Raw genomic sequence first — 26,724 nt, 5'->3', positions numbered from 1 at the left:
TTTCCCAGCACCACTTGCTGAAGAGACTGTAGAAGGATCATACCTTGAGATCATAAAAGCCATATACGAACAACCCAACGCTAATGTCATCCTCAATCAGGAAAAACAGAGCTTTCCCCCTAAGGTCAGGAACAAGACAGGGATGTCCACTCTCGCCACTGTTATTCAACACAGTATTGGAAGTCTTAGCCTCTGCCAGAAGACAACACAAAGAAATAAAAGGCATCCAGATTGGCCAGGAGGAGATCAAATTTTCACTCTTCACAGATGACATGATATTCTATATGGGAAACCCAAAAGATTCCACCAAAAAACTGCTAGAATTGATTCATGAATTCAGCAAAGTTGTAGGATATAAAATCAACGCACAGAAATCGATTGCATTCCTATACACCAACAATGAAGCAACAAAAAGAGAAATCAAGGAATTGATCCCATTTACAGTTGCACCCAAAACCATAAAATACCTAGGAATAAATCTAACCAAAGAGATGAAAATTCTATGCGCTGAAAACTATAGAAAGCTTATGAAAGAAATTGAAGAAGACACAAAAAAATGGAAAAAGTTTCCATTCTCCTGGATAGGAACAACAATATTGTTAAAATGTCAATACTACCCAAAGCAATCTACATATTCAATGCAATCCCTATCAAAATAACACCAGCATGCTTCACAGAGCTAGAACAAATAATCCTTAAATTTGTATGGAACCAGAAAAGACCCCGAAGAGCCAAAGCAATCTTGAAAAAGAAAACCAAAGTAGGAGGCATCACAATCCCAGACTTCAATCTCTACTACAAAGCTGTAATCATCAAGACAGTATGGTACTGGCAGAGGAACAGACACTCAGATCAATGGAACAGAATAGAGAACCCAGAAATGGACCCACAAACGTATGGCCAACTAATCTTTGACAAAGCAGGAAAGGATATCCAATGGAATAAAGACAAATGACCTTATATTAAATATGATTAGAAAACCAATAGAATACATTTCTATGTACCAGGAAGGTATCTGGACAGTTTTTGTAACAGGTGGTATCTGTCTAGGGAGGTGCTAAACTGACAGTCACTTTTAGGATGAGCAGTGGGTACTGGGAAAAATAAATACTATTCAACAAGAGCCATCACAGTTATTTTGGTGAGTAGTAGCTTACTACTGTCACTGTAGCTTTACTTTTATGACCTATGAAAGTTGTCTGTTCCTAGGGAGTAAATAAATGAACATTTTCCCAGTAGTCTGAGGAGTCACCTACAAAGTTTGGACATTTGGTATGGCTGGATGGAGTAACAGTGGCCTAAGATTTTGAAACTCAAAAGAATTTGCTTAAGCAGATTTGAGGGGGTCATTACACTCCATGGTATATTCTTAGAACCTGAGAAAACTTCCTTATATTCGAAGCTTACACATTTGCGTTTCTTAGGGCAGTCAGCCTCACTCTTTCTACCATTTCAGCTTTTAGAAAATGGAATGATTTGGAGTTGCAATTAAAATCCCAAGCAGAAGCTCTTCTAGGATGTTCCATTGATTAACTGCAAAGAAAGCAAAGAAAAAATAAGCAATTCAAGTACTGTACCTTATTTCACCCTCTCTAATGTGACCTGCCAGTTCTTCAATAAACTTCTCCCCTTTCATCCAGTAGATCATTGGTCCAGACTCTCCACTGAATCCAAAGAATGCTTTGCAAGGGATGTTCAGAGGCTTACCTGGGAATGACAGAGAAAAGGAATTGAACAAATGGCTCCTGGTTATCACTAGGAGACAGAAAAGGACTGTTTAATATCCAAAGGAAAGCTCAGAGGAGACCCATTTTCAACTCTTCTTCCAATCATTTTATCACTGGAAGATGGTGGCGTAGGAGGATGCTGGGCTCACCTCGCGTCCTGCTGATCACTTAGATTCCACCCACACCTGCCTAAATAACCCAGAAAACTGCCAGAAGACTAGCAGAATGGAGTCTCTCGAGCCAAGTGCAGACGAGAGGCCCACGGAAGAGGGTAGGAAGGGCGGAGAGGTGGTGCGCGCTCCACGGACTGGCTGGAGGGAGCCGGGGCGGAGGGGCGGCCCGCCTGCCAAGCAGAGCCCCCGAGTCTGGCTGGCAAAAGCGGAGGTGCCGGACGGAATGTGTTCCGACAGCAAGCGGGACTTGACATCTGGAAGGTTATAAGTTAATGGCTCTGCTTGGAGAATGGGAGGGCTGGAGGACAACGGGAGGGAGAGTTGTTGAGCCCCAGACGACAGAGCGCAGCTTGGCAGGGAACAAAGGCACTCGCCAGCGCCATCTCCCTTGCCCGCGCCGTCTCCCTCGCCCATCCCCCAGACAAAATCCCAAAGGGAACCAGTTCCTGCCAGGGAACTTGCTTGCACCAGGCAAACACCCAAAGCTGTGCTTCTGCGGATCCATCCCTCGGCGGGTCTGACTCCCTCCCGGTGCTGCAGGGCCCCTCCCGAAGTGGATCTCCAAAGGAAAAGCGAGCTGAGCCTGCCCCTCCCGCCCTGTGCACCTTGCCTACCCACCCCAGCTAATACGCCAGATCCCCAGCACCACAAGCCTGGCAGTGTGCAAGTAGCCCAGACGGGCCACGCCACCCCACAGTGAATCCCGCCCCTAGGAGAGGGGAAGAGAAGGCACACACCAGTCTGACTGTGGCCCCAGAGGTGGGCTGGGGCAGACATCAGGTCTGACTGCGGCCCCGCCCACCAACGCAAGTTACTCAAGACAGCACAGGGGAAGTGCCCCGCAGTCCCCCACCACTCCAGGCACTATCCAAAATGACGAAACAGAAGAATTCCCCTCAGAAAAACATCCAGGAAATAAGAACAGTTAACGAACTGATCAAAAATGATTTTAACAATATGACAGAAAGTGAATTTAGAATAATAGTCATAAAATTAATCACTGGGCTTGAAAACAGTATAAAGGACAGCAGAGAATCTCTTGCTACAGAGATCAAGGGACTAAGGAACAGCCAGGAGGAGCTAAAAAATGCTATCAACGAGTTGCAAAATAAAATGGAGACAACTACGGCTCGGATTGAAGAGGCAGAGGAGAGAATAGGTGAACTAGAAGATAAAATTATGGAAAAAGAAGAATCTGAGAAAAAGTGAGATAAAAAAAATCCAGGAGTATGAGGGGAAAATTAGAGAACTAAGTGATACACTGAAAAGAAATAATATACACATAATTGGTATCCCAGAGGAGGAAGAGAGAGGGAAAAGTGCTGAAGGGGTACTTGAAGAAATAATAGCTGAGAACTTCCCTGATCTGGGGAAAGAAAAAGGCATTGAAATCCAAGAGGCACAGAGAACTCCCTTCAGACATAACTTGAATCGATCTTCTGCATGACATATCATAGTGAAACTGGCAAAATACAAGGATAAAGAGAAAATTCTGAAAGCAGTTAGAGATAAACGTGCTCTAACATATAAAGGGAGACCTATAAGACTCGTGACCGATCTCTCTACTGAAACTTGGCAGGCCAGAAAGGAATGGCAGGAGATCTTCAATGTGCTGAACAGAAAAAATATGTAGCCAAGAATCCTTTATCCAGCAAGTCTGTCATTTAGAATAGAAGGAGAGATAAAGGTCTTCCCAAACAAACAAAAACTGAAGGAATTCGTCATCACTAAACCAGCCCTACAAGAGATCCTAAGGGGGATCCTGTGAGACAAAGTACCAATAATTTTATCACTGTACATGAGAAAAAATTTAAATAATCACAAGGACTTCTGGGAAATTTGAAAATTAAGATATTATCAAAAATGAAAAAGTAAATAAAGTTAATCAGTTTTTAGAGCGGCTTATTTTTACTGCCTCCTTACCAGGAACTAATAAAGAGAAATCAAATGGAAAGAACTGTCCTTTACTTTTCTTTTTTAAGAGTATTAATTATTGCTTACTTGGACTTGCCTTTGAAGTTAACATTAATCAAAAGTATAAGTTAATTTTTTATTGGTGAGAAAGCATACAATAGGCTACCCACTATTAAGATTGCAAAGGGAAAGTTTGTTTATTCTGATGATTGTCTATTCTAAGAAGGATTGGATGATGCAAATCAGAGAGAGAATTTTTTAGTTCAAAACTGTTTATAAAAAGTACATGCAGGGAAAACAGTCTCAACATGTCTTTTATATTCTTGGAGTTTGCTCATAGTATTTAAATAATTCTAGGCAATACTGCAGCATTTTTTATTATTCATCTTTGTGATCATAGCTAAAAAATTTGTTTTAATTGTAAATTTATCATCAATATATAGCAATTATTTTCTGCTGGCATTGATTGTATTTTCTTCTTGCAAAGTAGGTTAATAAGAGAAGAATGGTATAAAGAGCACAGTCTAGACATTTCGGATAAAGGAACCCCCCAATTCATTAATCGTAATGTAGCATATCATTTTCTCCATAGTATGCAATTTTTGCCATCGTTGAAGAACCAGATCATTTCAAAAATACTTTTCCTTGCAGAGTGGATTTGTTCCCATAATTACTCTGAGATGTAGACAAATTCACCATTCTATTCTTAAATTGATCTGAAACTTTCATGTTCTAAGAATCATTACTTTCTGGGACTCCTTCTATTTAATAACCATAATTAGCACATGGTTTTCTTTGAGGACCATTTTCATAAAGAAACAATTTTAATGGGAGTTAGGTTCTACATTAAGACAAAGTGGAAATTAAAAGAACCTCATAGACATGTAGATCCTGGATAATAGGCAGAGCTTAAATATAATAAGTAACTTGTATATTGATCTTTCTATAGTGCAAATTTATTATCTCAGCAAAATGACATATTGTGGACCTTTGGGATCATTCAATTATTGTCAAAATTTTTGGTATCAATAGTCTGTCTTGTATGTCTAACACAAATATGAAACAAGGTTATTAATTGTTGCTTTGAACATGTGCTCTGTGATATAAGCTTATGTAGAAATGAAAGATATAGCCTTGTATGGTGGAAAGTGCACAGGAGATTTGGATCCTGGTTTTGGATACAGCATGAAAAAGCAGATTATCTGGCTCTGGGCAGATTACCTAACACTTTATAAACTAACTGTTACACATGTAATAAGGATGGTGATATTTGGGAAGCTAAAGTAAGCCAGTGTTTACAAAAGTACTTGGTAAATTCAAAAGTGCCATCCAAATTTAGCATGGTGGTGTTTTCCTTCTGAGGTTTGGTCTTTCAAGAAATTAAATTGAAGCATAATCTGATATGGATACTGGGATAGATAAGTGTTAATTCTGGCTTTGTAAATTTCATATCCTTTTTAAATTTATGAACCCAGTGTGATAATAGCCTTCTCTTATCAATGCACTATAAATATTTCCTGTATTCTAAAGTAGGTATGATTTATCCAAGCAGGTCCTGTGTTCTCTAAACCTGAACACAGCGTCTTTTCTATGCCTTACTGCTCTTGATTCCCATTAAATTGAAGCTATTAAGGGACATCAAACCAGATGACAGAAAATCCAGAGACTATGATAAACATTATTATAAATAATCCCAGTTGTGAAAACTACCAGTATATATATATATATATATATATATATATATATATATATATGTATATGTATATATATATACACATATATATATACATATACATATATATATATATGTGTATATATATATATATGTGTGTATACACACACACACACACATACATACACATACATACATACGTATAAATTCTGGTTGTCATTCTTTTGGGCTATGTTAAAGAATATATCAAATAAAATACCTTATAGTAATTCCTAGCATGTAGATGCTAAGATCTCTTCTGATTTTAATGGAGAAAGGCAATTATAGCAATGTACAAATAGGGACTTCCTTGAGGTGGTCTATCAAAATGACAGATTCTGGGGCGCCTGGGTGGCGCAGTCGGTTGGGCGTCCGACTTCAGCCAGGTCACGATCTCGCGGTCCGGGAGTTCGAGCCCCACATCGGGCTCTGGGCTGATGGCTCAGAGCCTGGAGCCTGTTTCCGATTCTGTGTCTCCCTCTCTCTCTGCCCCTCCCCCGTTCATGCTCTGTCTCTCTCTGTCCCAAAAATGAATAAACGTTGAAAAAAAAAAATTAAAAAAAAAAAAAATGACAGATTCTGCCTTTCCTTGGTACTATACAATGGGTACTGACTATAGCAGCAATTTCTTCTTGTAATGTTTTTACTCTCCCATCAGACTGTTCTTGTTAAATAAATATTCAGCAAATGCTGAATAAATATCCTGAATAATTTTTGTCAATGGCTAAAACAGGAAAACCATTTAACCATCATATGCAATACTCTGAGGAGAGCACCAAAACCATTAGCTTTTGTGTCAGATAGTGAGACTCTGTGTGCAAGGGTGTGGGTATCTTCTCTTCCAAAAGATATGTGAAGGATCTCTGCATTGAGAAATAATGTGAAACGGAATCAACCCAAGCTTTCTAAAAGAGGGCTTATTTCCATGTAAAAACACTTAGCTACTATTTGCATATGTTTGCTACTGTATTGTTTTGCCTCTGGACATTTTCAAAGTCATTCCCTTGGTATTTTATACCCTACTAGTAGAAATGACCAGCTCACATTTGTATCTACAGGGGATAGTACAGTAGGCTGAAAATTATAAAAATAAAAAGAACTTCATAAGTTTCTCAGTGTTTTGTGCTGTTCACAAGAGAATGGTTTTAGATAATCCTTGTAGGATTAATCTGTATTACTAACAATTTCTCTATCACTTTCTTAAGTCTAGACAGGCAACAAAACATATGTTCATACAAAGAAATGTATATGAATATTCATAGCATCTTTATTTGTAAATAGCCAAAAACTGGAAATAGTCTAAATGTTCACCAACAGGTGAAGGGGTTAACCCTGGTACATTCATACCATAAAATTTTAATCAAGTGTGAAAATGAGTAAATAGTGATACCACTCACCCATTGATAAACACTGTCCATCCATTGATGGACACTTAAGTTTGTTTCCATATCTTGGCTATTTTAAACATTGCTTTAATGAACATTAGGGTGCAGATACATTTTTAAGTTAGTGTTTTTAAAAAAAAATAAATATCCAGAAGTGTAATTGTTGGATTATATAGTAGTTCTACTCTTAATTTTGTAAGGAATCTCCATACTATTTTCCATAGTGGCTGCACCAATTTACATTCCCACCAATAGTGCACAAAATTTCCCCTTTTTCCACATCCTTGCCAACATTTATTTCTTGTCTTGTTGATTTGAGCCATTCTAAAAGATGTAAGATGATATCTCATTGTGGTTTTGATTTACATTTCCCTGATGATTAGTGATGTTGAGCATGTTTTCATGCGTTTTTTGGTCCTCTGAACACTTTTTGATAAGATGATGATGATGATGATGATGATGATGATGATTTGGTGTTGTTATATAAGTTCTTTATACATTTTGGAGATTAACCTCTTACTAAATATATCATTTACAAATATTTTTTCCCATTTAGTAGGTTGCTTTTTTGTTTTGTTGACTTCCTTTGCTTTTTATTTTGATGACATTTATTTTTGCTTTTGTTTCCCTTGCCTTAGAAGACATATCTAGAAAAAAATGTTGCTGTAGCCAATGTGACAGAACTTATTTCCTGTGTTCTCTTCTAGAATTTTTATGGTTTAATGTCTCACATTTAGGCCCTTAATCCAATTTGAGTTTATTTTTATATATGCTGTTAAAAGGTGGTCCAGTTTAATTTTTTTTGCATGCAGCTGTCCAACTTTCCAACAGCACCATTTATTGAAGAGACTGTCTTTTCCCCATTGTATATTTTTGCCTCCTTTGTCATAGATTTATTGACCATATAAATGGTGGATCTATTTCTGGGCTCTCTACTCTCTTCTATTTACCTATATGTCTATTTTGTCCCAATATCACACTGTTTTAATTACTGCAGCTTTGTAGTATATCTTGAAATCTGGAATTGTGATACCTCCAGGTTTTGTTTTTCTTTCTCAAGATTGCTTTGGCTATTTAGGGTCTTTTATGGCTCCCTACAAATTTTAGTATTTATTTTGGTTTTGTGAAAAATGGTGTTGGTATTTTGATAGTGATTTTATTGAATCTGTATTACTTTGGGTAATATGGAAATTTTAACAAAATTAATTCTTCCAATCCATGAGCATGGAATACCTTTGCATTTTTGTCATCATTAATTACTTTAATCACTGTTTTACAGGTTTCAGAGTACAAGTCTTTCACCTCTTTGGTTAAGTTTATTTCTAGGTATTTTATTGTTTTGGTCATAATTGTAAATAGTGCTGTTTTCTTAATTTCTCTTTCTGCTACTTAATTATTAGTGTATAGGAATGCTACCAATTTCTGGATATTAATTTTGTATTCTGCAACTTTACTGAATTCGTATATTATTTTTGGTAGTTTTTTTTTATGGAATCTTTAGGATTTTCTATAGCATTCTATTGTCTGCAAATAGCGTCAGTTTAATTTCTTCTTTACAAATAAAGATGCCTGTTATTTTCTTATCTTGTCTTATTTCTGTGGCTAGGACTTCCTGTGCTATTTAGAGTAAAGTGGTGAGAAGAGACATCCCTGTCTTGTTCCTAATCTTAGAGGAAAAGCTCTCCATTTTTCACCATTAGCTTAGGGTTTTTCATACATGGCCTTGGTATGTTCCTTCTATCCCCACTTTTTAAAGAGTTTTTATTGTGAATGGATGCTATCCTTTGTCAAATGCTCATTCTGCATCTGTTGAGATTATCATATGATTTTTATCCCTCACTTTGTTGATATGGTATATCACGTTGATTGATTTGCAAATGTTGAACCATACTTGCATCTCTGGAATAAATCCCACTTGATCATATTGGATGATCTTTTTAGTATACTGTTGTATGTGGTTTGCTAATATTTGTTGAGGATTTTGCATGTATGTTTATCAGGAGTAGTAACCTGTACTTTTCTGTAGTTTTTGTCTGGTTTAGATATCAGGGTAATTCTGGCCTTGTAGAATGCATTTGGAGGCTTTTCTTCCTCTTCTATTTTTGGAATAGTTTGAAAGAATAGGTATTAAATCTTCTTTAAATATTTAGTAGAATTCATCTGTGAATCCATCCAGTCCTGGGTTTTAATGTTTTGATAGTTTTTTGATTAATGATTCATTTTTATTACTTGCAATCTGCTTGCTCAGATTTTCTATTTCTTCCTGGTTCAGTTTTGGAATGTTGTATGTGTCTAGGAATTTATCCATTTCTTGTAGGTTATTCAATGTCTTGCAATTTTTCTTAGTATTTTCTTTTAATCTTTTGTATTTATGTGGTGTCCGTTGTTATTTCCCCTATCTTGTTTCTGATTTTATTTACTTCAGTCTTTCTCTTTTTTTCTTGATGAATCTCGTTAAGTCTATCCATTTTGCTTATCTTTTAAAGAACCATCTTTTGGTTTAATTGATTATTTTCTATGTTTTTAAGTCTATGTTATTTATTTCTGCTTTGATCTTTGTTATTTCCTTCCTTTTACACCTTAGGCTTTGTTCTTCTTTTTCTAGTTCTTTTAGGTGTGAAGTTAGATTGTTTATTTGAGCTTTTTCTGGTTTCTTGAGATAGGCCTATTATTGCTATATATTTCCCTCTAAAAACTGCTTTTGCTGTGTCCCAAAGATTATAGACGCTTGTGTTTTCATTTTAGTTCGTCTCCAGCATTTTTTATTTCTTCCTTAATTAGTTCATTGACATGCTGGTTGTTTAATATCATGCTGTTTATTCTCCATATGTTTGTGTTTTTTTCCCCAGTTTTTTGTCTTGTAATTTATATCTAGTTTCATACTGTTGTTGCTGGAAAAAATGCATGGTATGATTTCAATCTTCTTAATTTTTTTTAAGACTTGTTTTGTGGCCTAATATGTAATCTATTCTGGTGAATTTTCCATGTGCAATTGAAAAGAATATGTATTCTGTTGTGTGGGGATGGAATGTTCTATATATATGTAATATGAATCTGGTCCAATGTGTCACAAAATGGCACCATTTCCTTGTTGATTTTCTGCCTGGATGATCTATCCATTGGTGTAAGTGGGTGTTAAAGTCCTCTATGGTAATTTATATTACCATTTACTTCTCTCAGTATGTCAGTTAATAAGTGTTTTATGTGTTTAGGTGTTCTAGTGTTGCATGTGTAGTCATTTACAATTGTTATATCCCCTTATTGGATTAATCTCTTTATCATAATGTAATGCACTTCTTTGTCTCTTGTGTCAGCCTTTGTTTTAAAGTTTCCTTTAATTATTACTACCCTAGCTTTTTTGCTGTCTCCATTTGCATGGTAAATGTTTTTCTATTCCTTCACTTTCAGTCTGTATGTGTCTTTAGATTTGAAGTGAGTCTTTTTGAGGCAGTATAGAGATAGCTCCTGTTATTTGTTTTTTTTTTTAATTTTTTAACGTTTATTTATTATTGAGAGACAGAGAGACACAGAGCGTGAGCAGGGGAGGGGTAGAGAGAGGGAGAGACATAGAATCTTAAGTAGGCTAAGGCTCTGACCTGTCAGCACAGAGCCCAACGTGGGGCTAGAACTCACAAACTGCTAGATCATGACCTGAGTCTAAGTCGGTCACTTAACCAACTGAGCCACCCAGGCACCCTGAGATAGCTCTTGTTATTTGATAATCCATTTTGTCATCCTATGTATTTTGATTGGAGCATTAAGGCCATTTACATTTATTTTTTTTTATTTTTTTTTATTATTATATGAAATTTATTGTCAAATTGGTTTCCATACAACACCCAGTGCTCATCCCAAAAGGTGCCCTCCTCAATACCCATCACCCACCCTCTCCTCCCTCCCACCCCCCATCAACCCTCAGTTTGTTCTCAGTTTTTAACAGTCTCCCATGCTTTGGCTCTCTCCCACTCTAACCTCTTTTTTTTTTTTTTTTCTTTTTTCCTCCCCCTCCCCCATGGGTTCCTGCCAAGTTTCTCAGGATCCACATAAGAGTGAAACCATATGGTATCTGTCTTTCTCTGTATGGCTTATTTCACTTAGCATCACACTCTCCAGTTCCATCCACGTTGCTACAAAAGGCCATATTTCATTTTTTCTCATTGCCACATAGTATTCCATTGTGTATATAAACCACAATTTCTTTATCCATTCATCAGTTGATGGACATTTAGGCTCTTTCCATCATTTGGCTATTGTTGAGAGTGCTGCTATGAACATTGGGGTACAAGTGCCCCTATGCATCAGTACTCCTGTATCCCTTGGATAAATTCCTGGCAGTGCTATTGCTGGGTCATAGGGTAGGTCTATTTTTAACTTTCTGAGGAACCTCCACACTGCTTTCCAGAGCGGCTGCACCAATTTGCATTCCCACCAACAGTGCAAGAGGGTTCCCGTTTCTCCACATCCTCGCCAGCATCTATAGTCTCCTGATTTGTTCATTTTGGCCACTATGACTGGCGTGAGGTGATACCTGAGTGTGGTTTTGATTTGTATTTCCCTGATAAGGAGCGACGCTGAACATCTTTTCATGTGCCTGTTGGCCATCCGGATGTCTTCTTTAGAGAAGTGTCTATTCATGTCTTTTGCCCATTTCTTCACTGGATTATTTGTTTTTCGGGTGTGGAGTTTGGTGAGCTGTTTATAGATTTTGGATACTAGCCCTTTGTCCGATATGTCATTTGCAAATATCTTTTCCCATTCCGTTGGTTGCCTTTTAGTTTTGTTGGTTGTTTCCTTTGCTGTGCAGAAGCTTTTTATCTTCATAAGGTCCCAGCGATTCACGTTTGCTTTTAATTCCCTTGCCTTTGGGGATGTGTCAAGTAAGAGATTGCTACGGCTGAGGTCAGAGAGGTCTTTTCCTGCTTTCTCCTCTAAGGTTTTGATGGTTTCCTGTCTCACATTCAGGTTCTTTATCCATTTTGAGTTTATTTTTGTGAATGGTGTGAGAAAGTGGTCTAGTTTCAACCTTCTGCATGTTGCTGTCCAGTTCTCCCAGCACCATTTGTTAAAGAGGCTGTCTTTTTTCCATTGGATATTCTTTCCTGCTTTGTCAAAGATGAGTTGGCCATACGTTTATGGGTCTAGTTCTGGGGTTTCTATTCTATTCCATTGGTCTATGTGTCTGTTTTTGTGCCCATACCATGCTGTCTTGATGATGACAGCTTTGTAGTAGAGGCTAAAGTCTGGGATTGTGATGCCTCCTGCTTTGGTCTTCTTCTTCAAAATTCCTTTGGCTATTCGGGGCCTTTTGTGGTTCCATATGAATTTTAGGATTGCTTGTTCTCGTTTCGAGAAGAATGCTGGTGCAATTTTGATTGGGATTGCATTGAATGTGTAGATAGCTTTGGGTAGTATTGACATGTTGACAATATTTATTTTTCCAATCCATGAGCAGGGAATGTCTTTCCATTTCTTTAAATCTTCTTCAATTACCTTCATAAGCTTTCTATAGTTTTCAGCATACAGATCCTTTACATCTTTGGTTAGATTTATTCCTAGGTATTTTATGCTTCTTGGTGCAATTGTGAATGGGATCAGTTTCTTTATTTGTCTTTCTATTGCTTCATTGTTAGTGTATAAGAATGCAACTGATTTCTGTACATTGATTTTGTATCCTGCAACTTTGCTGAATTCATGTATCAATTCTAGCAGACTTTTGGTGGAGTCTATCGGATTTTCCATGTATAATATCATGTCATCTGCAAAAAGCGAAAGCTTGGTTTCATCTTTGCCAATTTTGATGCCTTTGATTTCCTTTTGTTGTCTGATTGCTGATGCTAGAACTTCCAGCACTATGTTAAACAACAGCGGTGAGAGTGGGCATCCCTGTCGTGTTCCTGATCTCAGGGAAAAAGCTCTCAGTTTTTCCCCATTGAGGATGATGTTAGCTGTGGGCTTTTCATAAATGGCTGTTATGATCTTTAAGTATGTTCCTTCTATCCCGACTTTCTCAAGGGTTTTTATTAAGAAAGGGTGCTGGATTTTGTCAAAGGCCTTTTCTGCATCGATTGACAGGATCATATGGTTCTTCTCTTTTTTTTTGTTAATGTGATGTATCACGTTGATGGATTTGCGAATGTTGAACCAGCCCTGCATCCCAGGAATGAATCCCACTTGATCATGGTGAATAATTCTTTTTATATGCCGTTGAATTCGATTTGCTAGTATCTTATTGAGAATTTTTGTATCCATATTCATCAGGGATATTGGCCGGTAGTTCTCTTTTTTTACTGGGTCTCTGTCTGGTTTAGGGATCAAAGTAATACTGGCTTCATAGAATGAGTCTGGAAGTTTTCCTTCCCTTTCTATTTCTTGGAATAGCTTGAGAAGGATAGGTATTATCTCTGCTTTAAACATCTGGTAGAACTCCCCTGGGAAGCCATCTGGTCCTGGACTCTTATTTGTTGGGAGATTTTTGATAACCGATTCAATTTCTTCGCTGGTTATGGGTCTGTTCAAGCTTTCTATTTCCTCCTGATTGAGTTTTGGAAGGGTGTGGGTGTTTAGGAATTTGTCCATTTCTTCTAGGTTGTCCAATTTGTTGGCATATAATTTTTCATAGTATTCCCTGATAATTGTTTGTATGTGTGAGGGATTGGTTGTAATAATTCCATTTTCATTCATGATTTTATCGATTTGGGTCATCTCCCTTTTCTTTTTGAGAAGCCTGGCTAGAGGTTTGTCAATTTTGTTTATTTTTTCAAAAAACCAACTCTTGGTTTCGTTGATCTGCTCTACAGTTTTTTTAGATTCTATATTGTTTATTTCTGCTCTGATCTTTATTATTTCTCTTCTTCTGCTGGGTTTGGGGTGTCTCTGCTCTTCTGCTTCTATTTCCTTTAGGTGTGCTGTTAGATTTTGTATTTGGGATTTTTCTTCTTTCTTGAGATAGACCTGGATTGCAATGTATTTTCCTCTCAGGACTGCCTTCGCTGCATCCCAAAGCGTTTGGATTGTTGTATTTTCATTTTCGTTTGTTTCCATATATTTTTTAATTTCTTCTCTAATTGCCTGGTTGACCCACTCATTCGTTAGTAGGGTGTTCTTTAACCTCCATGCTTTTGGAGGTTTTCCAGACTTTTTTCTGTGGTTGATTTCAAGCTTCATAGCATTGTGGTCTGAAAGTATGCATGGTATAATTTCAATTCTGGTAAACTTATGAAGGGCTGTTTTGTGACCCAGTATATGATCTATCTTGGCGAATGTTCCATGTGCACTCGAGAAGAAAGTATATTCTGTTGCTCTGGGATGCAGAGTTCTAAAAATATCTGTCAAGTCCATCTGATCCAGTGTCTCATTCAGGGTCCTTGTTTCTTTATTGACCGTGTGTCTAGATGATCTATCCATTTCTGTAAGTGGGGTGTTAAAGTCCCCTGCAATTACCCTCAGGTCTAAAATGAGTCTCTTGTAGACAGCAAATAGATGGGTCTTGTTTTTTTATCCATTCTGATACCCTATGTCTTTTGGTTGGCGCATTTAATCCATTTACATTCAGTGTTATTATAGAAAGATACGGGTTTAGAGTCATTGTGATGTCTGTATGTTTTATGCTTGTAGTGATGTCTCTGGTACTTTGTCTCACAGGGTCCCCCTTAGGATCTCTTGTAGGGCTGGTTTAGTGGTGACAAATTCCTTCAGTTTTTGTTTGTTTGGGAAGACCTTTATCTCTCCTTCTATTCTAAATGACAGACTTGCTGGATAAAGGATTCTCGGCTGCATATTTTTTCTGTCTAGCACACTGAAAATCTCGTGCCAATTCTTTCTGGCCTGCCAAGTTTCAAAAGAGAGATCAGTCACGAGTCTTATAGGTCTCCCTTTATATGTGAGGGCACGTTTACCCCTTGCTGCTTTCAGAATTTTCTCTTTATCCTTGTATTTTGCCAGTTTCACTATGATATGTCATGGAGAAGATCGATTCAAGTTACGTCTGAAGGGAGTTCTCTGTGCCTCTTGGATTTCAATGCCTTTTTCCTTCCCCAGTTCAGGGAAGTTCTCAGCTATGATTTCTTCAAGTACCCCTTCAGTACCTTTCCCTCTCTCTTCCTCCTCTGGGATACCAATTACGTGTATATTATTTCTTTTTAGCGTATCACTTAGTTCTCTAATTTTCCCCTCATACTCCTGGATTTTTTTATCTCTCTTTTTCTCAGCTTCCTCTTTTTCCATAACTTTATCTTCTAGTTCACCTATTCTCTCCTCTGCCTCTTCAATCCGAGCCGTGGTGGTTTCCATTTTGTTTTGCATTTCATTTAAAGCGTTTTTCAGCTCCTCATGACTGTTCCTTAGTCCCTTGATCTCTGTAGCAAGAGATTCTCTGCTGTCCTCTATACTGTTTTCAAGCCCAGCGATTAATTTTATGACTATTATTCTAAATTCACTTTCTGTTATATTATTTGAATCCTTTTTGATCAGCTCATTAGCTGTTGTTATTTCCTGGAGATTCTTCTGAGGGGAATTCTTCCGTTTGGTCATTTTGGATAGTCCCTGGTGTGGTGAGGACCTGCAGGGCACTTCCCCTGTGCTGTGGTGTATAACTGGAGTTGGTGGGCGGAGTCGCAGTCAGACCTGATGTCTGCCCCCGGCCCACCGCTGGGGCCACAGTCAGACTGGTGTGTGCCTTCTCTTCCCCTCTCTTAGGGGCGGGATTCACTGTGGGGTGGTGTGGCCCGTCTGGGCTACTTGCACACTGCCAGGCTTGTGATGCTGGGGATCTGGCGTATTAGCTGGGGTGGGTAGGCAAGGTGCACAGGGGCAGGAGGGGCAGGCTTAGCTCGCTTCTCCTTAGGTGATCCACTTCAGGAGGGGCCCTGTGGCAGCGGGAGGGAGTCAGATCCGCTGCCGGAGGTTTGGCTCCTCCGCAGAAGCACAGAGTTGGGTGTTTGCGCGGAGCGAGGAAGTTCCCTGGCAGGAACTGGTTCTCTTTGGGATTTTGGCTGGGGGATGGGCGGGGGAGATGGCGCTGGCGAGCGCCTTTGTTCCCCACCAAACTGAACTCTGTCGTCTGGGGGCTCAGCAGCTCTCCCTCCCTTTGTCTTCCAGCCTTCCCGCTTTCTGAGCAGAGCTGTTAACTTATGACCTCCCAGACGCTAAGTCGTGCTTGCTGTCGGAACACAGTCCGTCAGGCCCCTCTGCTTTTGCCAGCCAGACTCGGGGGCTCTGCTTGGCTTGCAAGCCACCTCTCTGCCCCGGCTCCCTCCCACCAGTCCGTGGAGCGCGCACCGCCTCGCCGCCCTTCCTACCCTCTTCCGTGGGCCTCATGTCTGCTCTTGGCTCCGGCGACTCCGTTCTGCTAATCCTCTGGTGGTTTTCTGGGTTATTTAGGCAGGTGTAGGTGGAATCTAAGTGATCAGCAGGACGCGCGGTGAGCCCAGCGTCCTCCTGCGCCGCCATCTTCCCAAGCCCCTCAAGGCCATTTACATTTAAAGTAATTATTGATACTTATGCACTTATTCCCATTTTGTTATTGGTTTTCTGATTGTTTTTAATGTTCTTCTCTGTTTCTTTCTTATTTTGCTGTCTTTCTTTGTGATTGATGGGTTTCTATAGTGTTATGTTTGGCTTTCCTTGTTGTTGTTGTTGTTTTTTTAACTTTTTGTATATATCATAGGCAACGATGTGGTTCATATATAACATCCTAAGTTAATAGCAGTCTACATTAATTTGATGGTCATTTAAGTTCAAACACATTCTTAAAAAAAAGAAAAAATATACATTCCTTTTTTTACACCAACACATGGAAGATGGTTGTCATATTTTACATCTTGTTATTCATAATTTTATTATGTCTAATTATTTCCAATTTTCCACTTAAAGGTTTACCTTTAAAATATCCTTTTTAAAAAGTTTTTATTTAAATTTCAGTTAAGATACAGAGTAATATTAGTTTCAGGTGTGCAATACACTGATTCTAATGTGCTCCTTAATCCTCATCAACTATTTAACCCAAAACCCTCACCTCCCTTTTGGTAACCATCAGTCTGTTCTCTATAGTTAAGAGCTTGTTTTTTGGTTTAGCTCTCCCTTTTTACTTTTATGATTGTTTTGTTTCTTAAATTCGATATATGAGTGAAAGATATGTATATATATATATGAAATATATGCATATATATATATATATATATATATATATATATATATACCACAGCTTCTTTATCCATTCATCAGTCAATGGACATTTGGGCTGTTCCCATAATTTGGCTATTGTTGATAATGCTGCTATAAACATTGGGGTCCATGTATCCCTTTGAATTAATACTTTTGTATTCTTTGGGTAAATACCTAATAGTGCAATTACTAGATCATAGTTGTAGTTATATTTTTAACTTTTTGAATAAATCTCCATACTCTTTTCCAGAGTGGCTGCACTGTATGGATTGCCACCAACAGTGCAAGAGGGGTCGGCTTTCTCCACATCCTTGGCAACACCTGTTATTTCTTGTGTTGTTAATTGTAGCCATTCTTACTGGTGTGAGATGATATCTCATTGTAGTTTTGATTTGAATTTTTCTGATGATGAATGAATTTGAGCATCTTTTTCATGTGTCTATTGGCCATCTTCATGTCTTCTTCACAAAAATTTCTATTCTATACATTGGATTATTTATTTTTGGAGTGTTGAGCTTCATGTTCTTTATATATCTTGGATGCTAAAAATTCATTTTTATTTTTAAGTTGATTTGTTTTTGAGATAGAGAGCAAGCACGTGTGTGAGTGGGGGAGGGACAGAGAGAGAAGAGAGAGTCTCAAGTAAGCTCCAAACTATCAGCACAGATTTCTGCATATTGATTTTGTATCCTACAACTTCACTGAATTCGTGTATCAGTTCTAGCAATTGTGTGTGTGTGTGTGTGTGTGTGTGTGTGTGTATGTGTGAGGGGTCTTTCAGGTTTTCTATGTAGAGTATCAAGTCATCTCCAAAAGTTACAGTTTTACCTCTTCCTTGCCAATTTGTATGCCTTTTATTTCTTTCTGTTATCCGGTTGCCGAGGCTAGGACTTCCAAAACTATGCTAAATAACACAGTAGTGAGATTGGACATCCCTGCTATGTTCCTGGCCATAGAGAAAAAGCTATAAGGTTTTCTCTATTGAGGATCATATTAGCTATGGGTTGTTCGTATATGGCCTTTATTATGTTGAGGTATGTTCCTTCTAACCCTATATTGTTGAGAGTTTTTTTCATGAATGGATGTTGTACTTCGTTAGATACTTTTTCTGCATCTATTGAAAAGATCTTATGGTTTTTATCCTTTCTTTTATCAATGTGGTGTATCACGTTGAATGATTTGTGACTATTGAACCACGTTTGCAGCCGAGGAATAAATCCCACTCAATCATAGTGAATGATTCTTTTAATGTACTGCTGGATTCAGTTTGCTAGTATTCTGCTAAGAATTGTTGCATCCAGTTCATCAGAGATATTGGCCTATAGTTCTATTTTTTAGTGGAATGTTTATCTGGTTTGGGTATCAGGGTAATGCTGGTGTCATGAAATGAATTTCAAAGTTTTCTTTCCTTTTCTATTTTTTGGAATAGTTTGAGAAGAATAAGTATTAATGGTTCTTTAACTGTTTGGAAGAATTCACCTGTAAAGCCATCTGGTCCTGGACTTTTTGTTTCCTGGGAGAATTTTTTTATTACTGATTCAATTTTTTTTTTGCTAGTTGTTGGTGTGCTCAAATTTTCTATTTATTCCTGTTTCAGCTTTGGTAGTTTATGTTTCTAGGAATGTATCTGTTTCTTCCAGGTTGTTCACTTTGTTGGCATATAGTTTTTCATAATATTTCCTTATAATTGTATTTTTAAAAAATTTTAACACGTATTTATTTTTGAGAGACAAAGCATGAGCAGGAGAGGGGCAGAGACAAAGGGAGACACAGAAGCCAAAGCAGGCTCCAGGCTCTGAGTTGTCAGTGCCAAGCCAGATGCAGGGCTCGAACTCACAAACTGTGAGATCATGACCTGAGCCGAAGTCAGATGCTCAACTGACTGAGCCACCCAGGCGCCCCATAATTGTCTGTATTTTTGTGGTATCGATTGCTATTTCTCCTTTCTCATTAGTAATTTTATTTCTTTTGTTTTTTTTTTTTTTTTTTTTTTTTTTTTTGCTTTTCTTTTTGATAAACCTGACTAGGGGCTTATCAATTTTATTATTTTTTTTCAAAGAACAAGGTCCTGCTTTCATTGATCTATTATGTTGGGTTTTCATTTCTATATCATTTATTTCTGCTGTAATCTTTATTATTTACTTCTTTCTGTAGTTTTGTGTGTTTTTTTCTTGCTCCTCTAAATGTAAGGTTAATTTTTCTGTTTGAGATTTTTCTTGCTTTTTAAGGTAGGCCTGTTTTGCTATAAGCTCCCCTTTAGAACCTCTTTTGCTGCACCTCAAACATTTTGCGCCACTGTGTTTTCATTTTTACTTGTTTTCATGTACTTTTACAATTTCTTCTTTGATTTCCTGGTTCACCCATTCATTGTTTAGTATCATGTTGTTTAACCTCCATGTATTTGTGGTTTTTCCAACTTTTTCTGATGGTTGACTTCAAGTTTCATTGCACGGTAGTCATAAAATATGCATGCTGTGATCTCAATCTTTTTGTACTTGTTGAGACCTGATTTGTGATCTAGTATGTGATCTATTTTGAAGAATGTTCCATGTGCACTTGAAAATAATGTGTATTCTGCTGTTTTAGGATGGAATGTTGTGAATATATCTGTTAAGTCTATCTGGTCCAGTGTATCATCCACTGCCATTATTTTCTGTTTAGATGATCTGTCCATTGATGTAAGTGGGGCATTAAAATACCCTAATATTATTGTATTATTATAAATGAGTTCCTTTATTATTGTTATTAATTATTTCATGTATTTGGGTGGTTCCACATTTGTTACATAAATATTTACAATTGTTATATCTTCCTGTTGGATTGTCTCCCTTTATTATGATATAGTGCCCTTTTCCACCTCTTGTTACAGTCTTTGGGTTAAAGTATAGTTTGTCCCATATAAGTATTACTACTCCCACTTTATTTTGACATCCATTTATATGATAAACATTTCTCCATCCCCTCATTTTAAATCTGCAAGTGTCTTTAGGTCTAAAATGAGTCTCTTGTTGGCAGCATATAGACGGGTCTTGGTTTTTATCCATTCTGACACCTATGTCTTTTGATTGAAGCATTTATTCCATTTACATTCAGGGTAATTGTCAATAGATATGTATTTAGTGCCATTTTATTACTTCTTTTGTTGTTTCTGGAGGTTTTCTCTGTTTCTTTCTAGTATGTATCACTTTTGGTCTTACCTTTCCACTCAAAGAATCCCCTTTAATATTTGTTGCTGGAATGGTTCAGTGGTCACAAACTCTTAGGTGTTTGTTTGTTTGTTTGTTTGTTTTCTTGGGAAACTATCTCTCTTTTTATTCTGCATGATAGCCTTGTTGGATAGAATATTCTTGGCTGCATATTTTTGTCATTCAGCACTTTGAATATATCATGCCACCTCTTTCTGGCTTGCCACATTTCTGTTGAGAAATCTCCAGCTAGCTTTATGGGTGTTCCCTTGTATGTTAAGGATTCTTTTGTCTTGCTGCTTTTTCATTACAATATGTCATGTTGGTGGCCTGCTTTTGTTGATTGGGATGGGAGTTCTCTGTGCCTCCTGGATCTGGATATCTGGTTCCTTCCCCAAATTAGGGATGTTTTCAGGTATTATTTCCTGAAATATATTTTCTGCCCCCTTTTCTCTCTCTTCTTCTTCTGGGACTCCTATAATACTAATGTTACTGTGTTTGATGGAGTCACTGAGTTCCTTAAGTTTATTCTTGTGTTCCATAATTCTTCTTTTCCTCTTTTGTTCAGTTCATCATTTTCCAGTATTTTGTCTTCTAAATGAAATTATTTTCCATTATTTTGTCTTTTTATCACTTATTCTTCTGCTCTTTCCAGCCTTGTGCTCATTGCCTCAAGACTGTTTCCAATCTCAGTTCTTTCATTTTTCATGCTGATTATTTTTTAACTCTTTTATCTCTATGGTAAGGATCTCTCTGAAGTCTCCCATTCTCTTCTCAAACCCAGCTAGTATCCTTGTGATTGTTGGTTTAAATTCTCTTTCAGGCATGTTACTTATATCTCTTTGGCTTAGATCTCTGGCTATAACCTTATTCTTTCATTTCTGATATATTCCTCCATGTTGGCATTTTGTCTAAGTCTTGGACTTCCCTGTGTTAGAAAAGTCCATTATATTTTCTGCTCTTGAGAGTAATGGCTTTATGAAATAGAGACCATATATTGTCTAGGTCCTGGTGCTTCAAGGGGTGTCTCTGGTGTGTGTTGTGTGTTCTCTGCTTTTTGGCTGCTGCATTCTTCAGGCTAGTCATCTACAGAGGATTTTCTTGCTTGTGGTGGTCAGTGTTTGGCCCTTGGCCAGAATGTGTCAAGTTTTAACTAGGTGTTCTCTGGTCTGGTTTTTACTTTTTTACCTTTTATTTTTTTTAAATGTTTATTTATTTTGAAGGAGAGAGAGCATGCACGTGCACACATGCATGAGTTGGGGAGGGTCAGATAGAGAGAGAGGGAGAGAGAGAATCCCAAGCAGTCACCAAGCTGTCAGCACAAAGCCTGACATGGAGCTCAATCCCATGAATGGTGAGATCATGACTTAAGCCAAAATCAAGAGTCAGACGCTTAACCGACTGAGCCACCCAGGTGCCCCTGGTCTGCTTTTTAAATGGGATCTGATACTAGTTTCACTAGAACTAAAGTCCTGCATCACTCTCTGGTCAGGAGACATGGTGTGGACCGGGGTTTCTGCTGGTTTTCTGGGGAAGGGTACTGATGTCCTCGGATTGAGGCAAGCTTGATCAAGAAGGACAGCCCTTGGTGTGGGACTTGGTGTAATCAGGTTAGGCAGCCAGTAAGGGCACTGCATTACTTCAAGCAGGTGGCTCTGTGTTTATGCTGAGGCTTGGGGAGGGAAATGGCATCATCTAGCTCCTTTGTCCCTGGAGAGGGGTCTCCATGAATTCTGCCTCTCAAGGAAGCACTCTGAGAAGAGTCCATAATCTCACCCCTGTGTGTCTGAGGTATTTTTCAGATTGCTGTTTCCATAATGTCTGTCTCCAGGTTGTTTGCTTGTCTTTTCTACAGGAGAAGTTCAGTATCTTCCCAGCCAATCCTGCTGACTTGTAAAACTCCAGGCTTTAGGGACGTGGTGTGGACAGGGGCCTATGCTGGTCTTCTGGGGGAGAATCCCACCATGCTGGGATTGAGGCAAGCTTGATTGAGAAAGGGAGTCCTGTCAGACAGCAGGGTGGGGGAGGAAGACTTGGTGTAAGCAAATTAGGTCTCCAGTGCTGGGACTGAGATGCTTTCTGCAGGTGGTTTGCTGTTTATGCTGAGGAGTGGGGGAGGGAAATGGTGCCAGCCAGATCCTTTATCCCCAAAGAGGCATCTCTGTGAACACTGCCTCTCAAGGACACTGTCCAAGAAGAGCAAAGATTCTCCCCACTGTGTGACCCAGACATTCTTTAATTTACTGTTACCATGCTATCTGCTCCTGGGATTTTTACCTGCTTTCTCTCCAGGAGCAGTGCAGTTTCCTCAGGCTCTCTCTCAGCCAAGCCCACTGACCTTTAAAACGCCAGTCTTCAAGCTCTGCTGGTTGCAAGAACTCATGAAAATCAGCACTACTCATTTTCCAAGCTAATGGCTTTGGGGAAATGTTCTCCTGACGCTTTCCCCTGTGTGCTCTGCTCTCTCTTTCCTTTCTCCATGATCATGGCTCCCTCCCATCTGCAGCAAACTACATCTCTGCACTTCCTACTTTCTTCAGTGTGGCCTCTTCTCTCCATTTTGTTGTGGAGTTTGTTCTGTCCATCTTCAAGTTGATTTCTGGGATATTTAGAATGATTTTATAGTTATCTAATTGTATTTGTGGGATGAGATGGGACTTAGATACTCCTACTCCTCTGCTTACCTCTCTCCTCTCCCCATCTTATCTCCCTTATCACATTTAACATTTCTTGTAAGCCTGGCTTAGTGGAGGTAAACACTTTTATCTCTTGTTTGTCTGGGAAACTATTGCTCCTTCAAATCTGAATGATAAACTTGCCCAGTAGAGTATTCTTGTTTCAGTAGTGAATATATCATGCCATTTCCTTACAGGTTTTCCCTCATAGAAAACTTTTTATTTCTCTCTTGCTGCGTTTAAGATTTTCTTTTTTTAAAGTTAATTATTTTGAGGGAGTAAGCAAGCATGAGGATGGGAGGGTCAGAGAGAGAGGGAGAGAGACAATCCCAACACAGGGCTCAATCTCATGACCATTAGATCATGACTGGAGCTAAAATCAAGGGTCAGACACTTAACCAACTGAGCCACCCAGGTGCCCCAACTTTTAAGATTTTCCCTTTATCTTTGACCTTTGACATTTAAATTATTATGTGTCTTGATGTGGACCTATGTGGGTTTATCTTGTTTGGAACTCTGTGCTTCTTAACTTGGATGTCTGTTTCTCTCCCTATGTTAGAGAAGTTTTCAGCTATTATTTCTTCAAATCCATTTCATTTTCCACTGCTTTCTCTCTCTTCTTCTACTTTTGGGATTCCTAAAATGCAATTGTTCACTTGATGTTGTCCAAGAAATCCCTTAAACCATCCTTTGTAAAACTTCAATTCTCCTTTTGCTTTTGCTGTTCAGCTTAGGTTTTTTCTAGTGCCCTGTCTTCAAAATCACTGATATATTCTCTGCATCCACTAATCCACTATTGATTCCCTCTAGTGTGTTTTTTATTTAAGCTGTTGTATTCTTCAATTCTGATTGGTTCTTTTTTATATTTTCTATCTCTTTATTGAAGGTCTCACTGAGTTCTTCCAGTCTTATCTCAAGCTTGGTGAATATCTTTACAATAATTACTTTAAATAATTTATCAGACATATGGCTTGTCTACATTTCATTTAGTTCTTTTTCAGAGATTTTATCTTATTCTTTCTTTTGAGGCATATTCAACTGTATTACCATTTTGCTTGACTTTCTGTATTTGTTTATATGGATTGGGTGGAACAGCTCCTTCTACTAAACCGGAAGAAATGGTCTTATGTATGATACTCTGTTACATAGACTGTGTATGCTTGATGAATTTTGCTGGCTGGCTGTAGCTGTAGCTGGCATGGGATGCGGTACTAAAGCATTTCATATAACAGCCACCTTGTCAGGACAGGTAAAGTTGAAGCAGATGCAGGCTGGGGTGTCTAAGGTTCTATGAACTGAGGGCACCTTCTTAGGACAGGTGAAGCTAAAATGAGTCTAAACTGCTATGTCTCAGACATTCTATTCAGGGCGTGCCTTGGCATGGTGACTGGAACTGATGTAGTGTGCAGATTAGGAGGTCCCTGGGCTCTTCTCACAGAAGGTTCCCTGGCAGGATATCTTAACTAAAAGTGGGTGCAAGCTAAAGGCACCCCAAGCTCTATAGAGGACACGTTGGCAGGATAACTGAAGCTGAAGTGGATATAAACCAGGATTTCCTGGACTCTCTGTACAGAGGGTGCCCTGAAGTGGTTGCTAGCACCAATGTGGGGTATAAGTTGGGAGATCTTAGGGCACTCCATGCAGGGGGAATACTGGCAGGATAGCTAAAGCTAGAATGGGCATGGTCTGGTATTGTTCTTGGGCTCTCCACACAAAATTTGCCCCGGCAGAACAGCTGAAGTAATAGGGTGTAATAAGCCAGGTGTTTCAGGGCTCTCTACTCTGAAGATAACCTAGTGGGACAGCTAAAGATGAATTGGGTGTAAGCCAGTATGTCCTATGGTGTTCAGCACAGTGGGTTTCCTGTCTGGGTGGCTGGAGCCAAGGCTGGCAGGGGCAGGAGTATTCCAGGGCATTTCACATTAGTGGTGCACAGGTGGAGTGGCTGAAACCAGTGCAGGAAAGCACCTGAGATTCCTGGGAACTCCACACAGGTTACAATTTGGCAGGATGACTGAACCTAAAACAGACATAACCTGAGTTTCCAGAGTGCTTTGCATGTGGGGTGCCCAAGAAAGCTATCTGAAGCCAAAATGGTGTGGGCCTAGAGTGTTATGGGGTGGGTTTGCCTGTGTCACCTTGGTGAAAACTTGCTATTTTAATTATGTGTCTTGGTGTGGGTCTCTTTGGGTTTCTTATTTGGACATTTTTGGCTCCCTGGATATGGATGTCTATTTCCTTCCCCAGGTTAAGGCATTTTTCAACCATTATTTCTTCAAATAAATTTTCTCAAGTTTTCTGTCTCTCTTTTCCTTCTGGAATCTGTATAACATAAATGTTAGTCCCCTTGATATTGTCCCCCAAGTCCCTTAAGCTATTTTCACTTTTTTTTTCTCTCTTTTGCTGATCTGATTGTGTGAATTGTACTGTCTTGTGTTCAAGTTCACTGATACTTTCTTCTGTTTAATCTAATATGCTGTTAAACCCCTCTATTGTATTTTTCAGTACAGTTTATTGTATTCTTCAACTTTGTGACTTCTGTTTGGTATGTTCTTATATTTTCCATCTTTCTGTTGAAGTTCTCACTGTGTTAATCCATTCTTTCCTTGAGTTTGGTGAGCATGTCTGTGGCCATTACTTTGAACTCTTTATCAGATAAATTAGTTGTTTCTATTTCATTAATTTTTTTTCCCCCTGAAGTTTTTTTCTTGTTTGTTTGTTTGGAACATTTTCTCTTGTTTCTTCATTTTACTTGAGTGTCTGTGTTGTTTTCTATACATTAGATGAAATAACCACCTCTTCTAGTTCTGAAGTAGTGACCTTGTGTAGGAGATGAATCTTGTTGTTCAACTCTGTCTCAGCTCTTCATTGTCTCTCAAACATTTTTGATTTTCCAAATATTCTATTATATTTTTGATCGCTCCCAGTAGATGAGGGTGTGTAAAGACCTATGAGTGTCCCACAGGGGAAGGTTTGAGTCAGCACTTAGATTCAGGTTGATTGGAAGCCAGAGCCTCAGGCAGCAGCTTTTTAAAGGATGCAAATATATATAGTCCTTTGTGGCTACAAGCATAAACCCTGCTGGTCTGCAGACCAGGTGAGTTGGAGATATCCCTTAGGTGACAGTCACAAAGATTGGAGCTCCAGACAAGGGTATAAACTTCTTTCTGGGAGATACAAGTGAGATGGAGCAAGGCAGAGTGTAAATATGTTATCCTTCAGGCTATGTTCCCTAAGAGTACCTGAGCCTGAAGCCTGCTTCTCAGGCTTTAACTCCAGGACAATAAAATAGGCCTCTTTCACAGACAGACTGAGAATCGGTTTCAGTTTGCTATTTGTGCAGTGCCCTGGGGGTAATAGTCTGTGAATAACTGTTTCTCCTATTATTATAGTCCCATGGAGCCCAGGAACACAAAGCCCCTGTCCTCTGGAACATAGTAATAAAAGAGCATCTGCTGGATGAAAAAAACCAGGACACCAGACACAAAACAAGGGTACAAGATGTGTGTAAAAGCTCCCATCTGGGAGACACTGGTGCTCTGGAGCACAGAAGAGGGAGAACCCAAAGATTATTCTCATTGAAAGAAGAAAAAAATAGTGCCTGATAGCTTTAGCATGTCAGAAGGAGAATGTGAAAACAGTGCTCACTAGCCCACATCCTTAGAGAGTATTCTGAGAGTCCCTTGACCCTCCAGCTGGTGCTTTAAGATTAACAAATTAATTTCTGTTGCATAAAGTCTGGGTGCTTTTTACATAGCTGTTTCTGTGCTAGGCTGTGTGGTGAGTCCACACA

General features: G+C 38.7%; 1 protein-coding gene across 1 annotated transcript in view; it reads right to left on the bottom strand.

Annotated features, from left to right (window-relative positions):
• Positions 1-26,724, bottom strand: part of IL1RAPL2 (interleukin 1 receptor accessory protein like 2) — a 1,221,298-nt gene that overhangs the window by 50,184 nt on the left and 1,144,390 nt on the right. The window contains exon 7 of the mRNA XM_045472869.1: positions 1,578-1,707. Within this exon, the coding sequence (XP_045328825.1) occupies positions 1,578-1,707 (130 nt within the window). The remainder of the gene's footprint in view (positions 1-1,577; positions 1,708-26,724) is intronic.

This window comes from Leopardus geoffroyi, chromosome X (genome assembly GCF_018350155.1).
Source record: "Leopardus geoffroyi isolate Oge1 chromosome X, O.geoffroyi_Oge1_pat1.0, whole genome shotgun sequence".
Taxonomy (NCBI): Eukaryota; Metazoa; Chordata; class Mammalia; order Carnivora; family Felidae; genus Leopardus; species Leopardus geoffroyi.
Note: the sequence above shows the minus strand (reverse complement) of the source record. Positions and strands in the feature narration are given on the sequence as shown.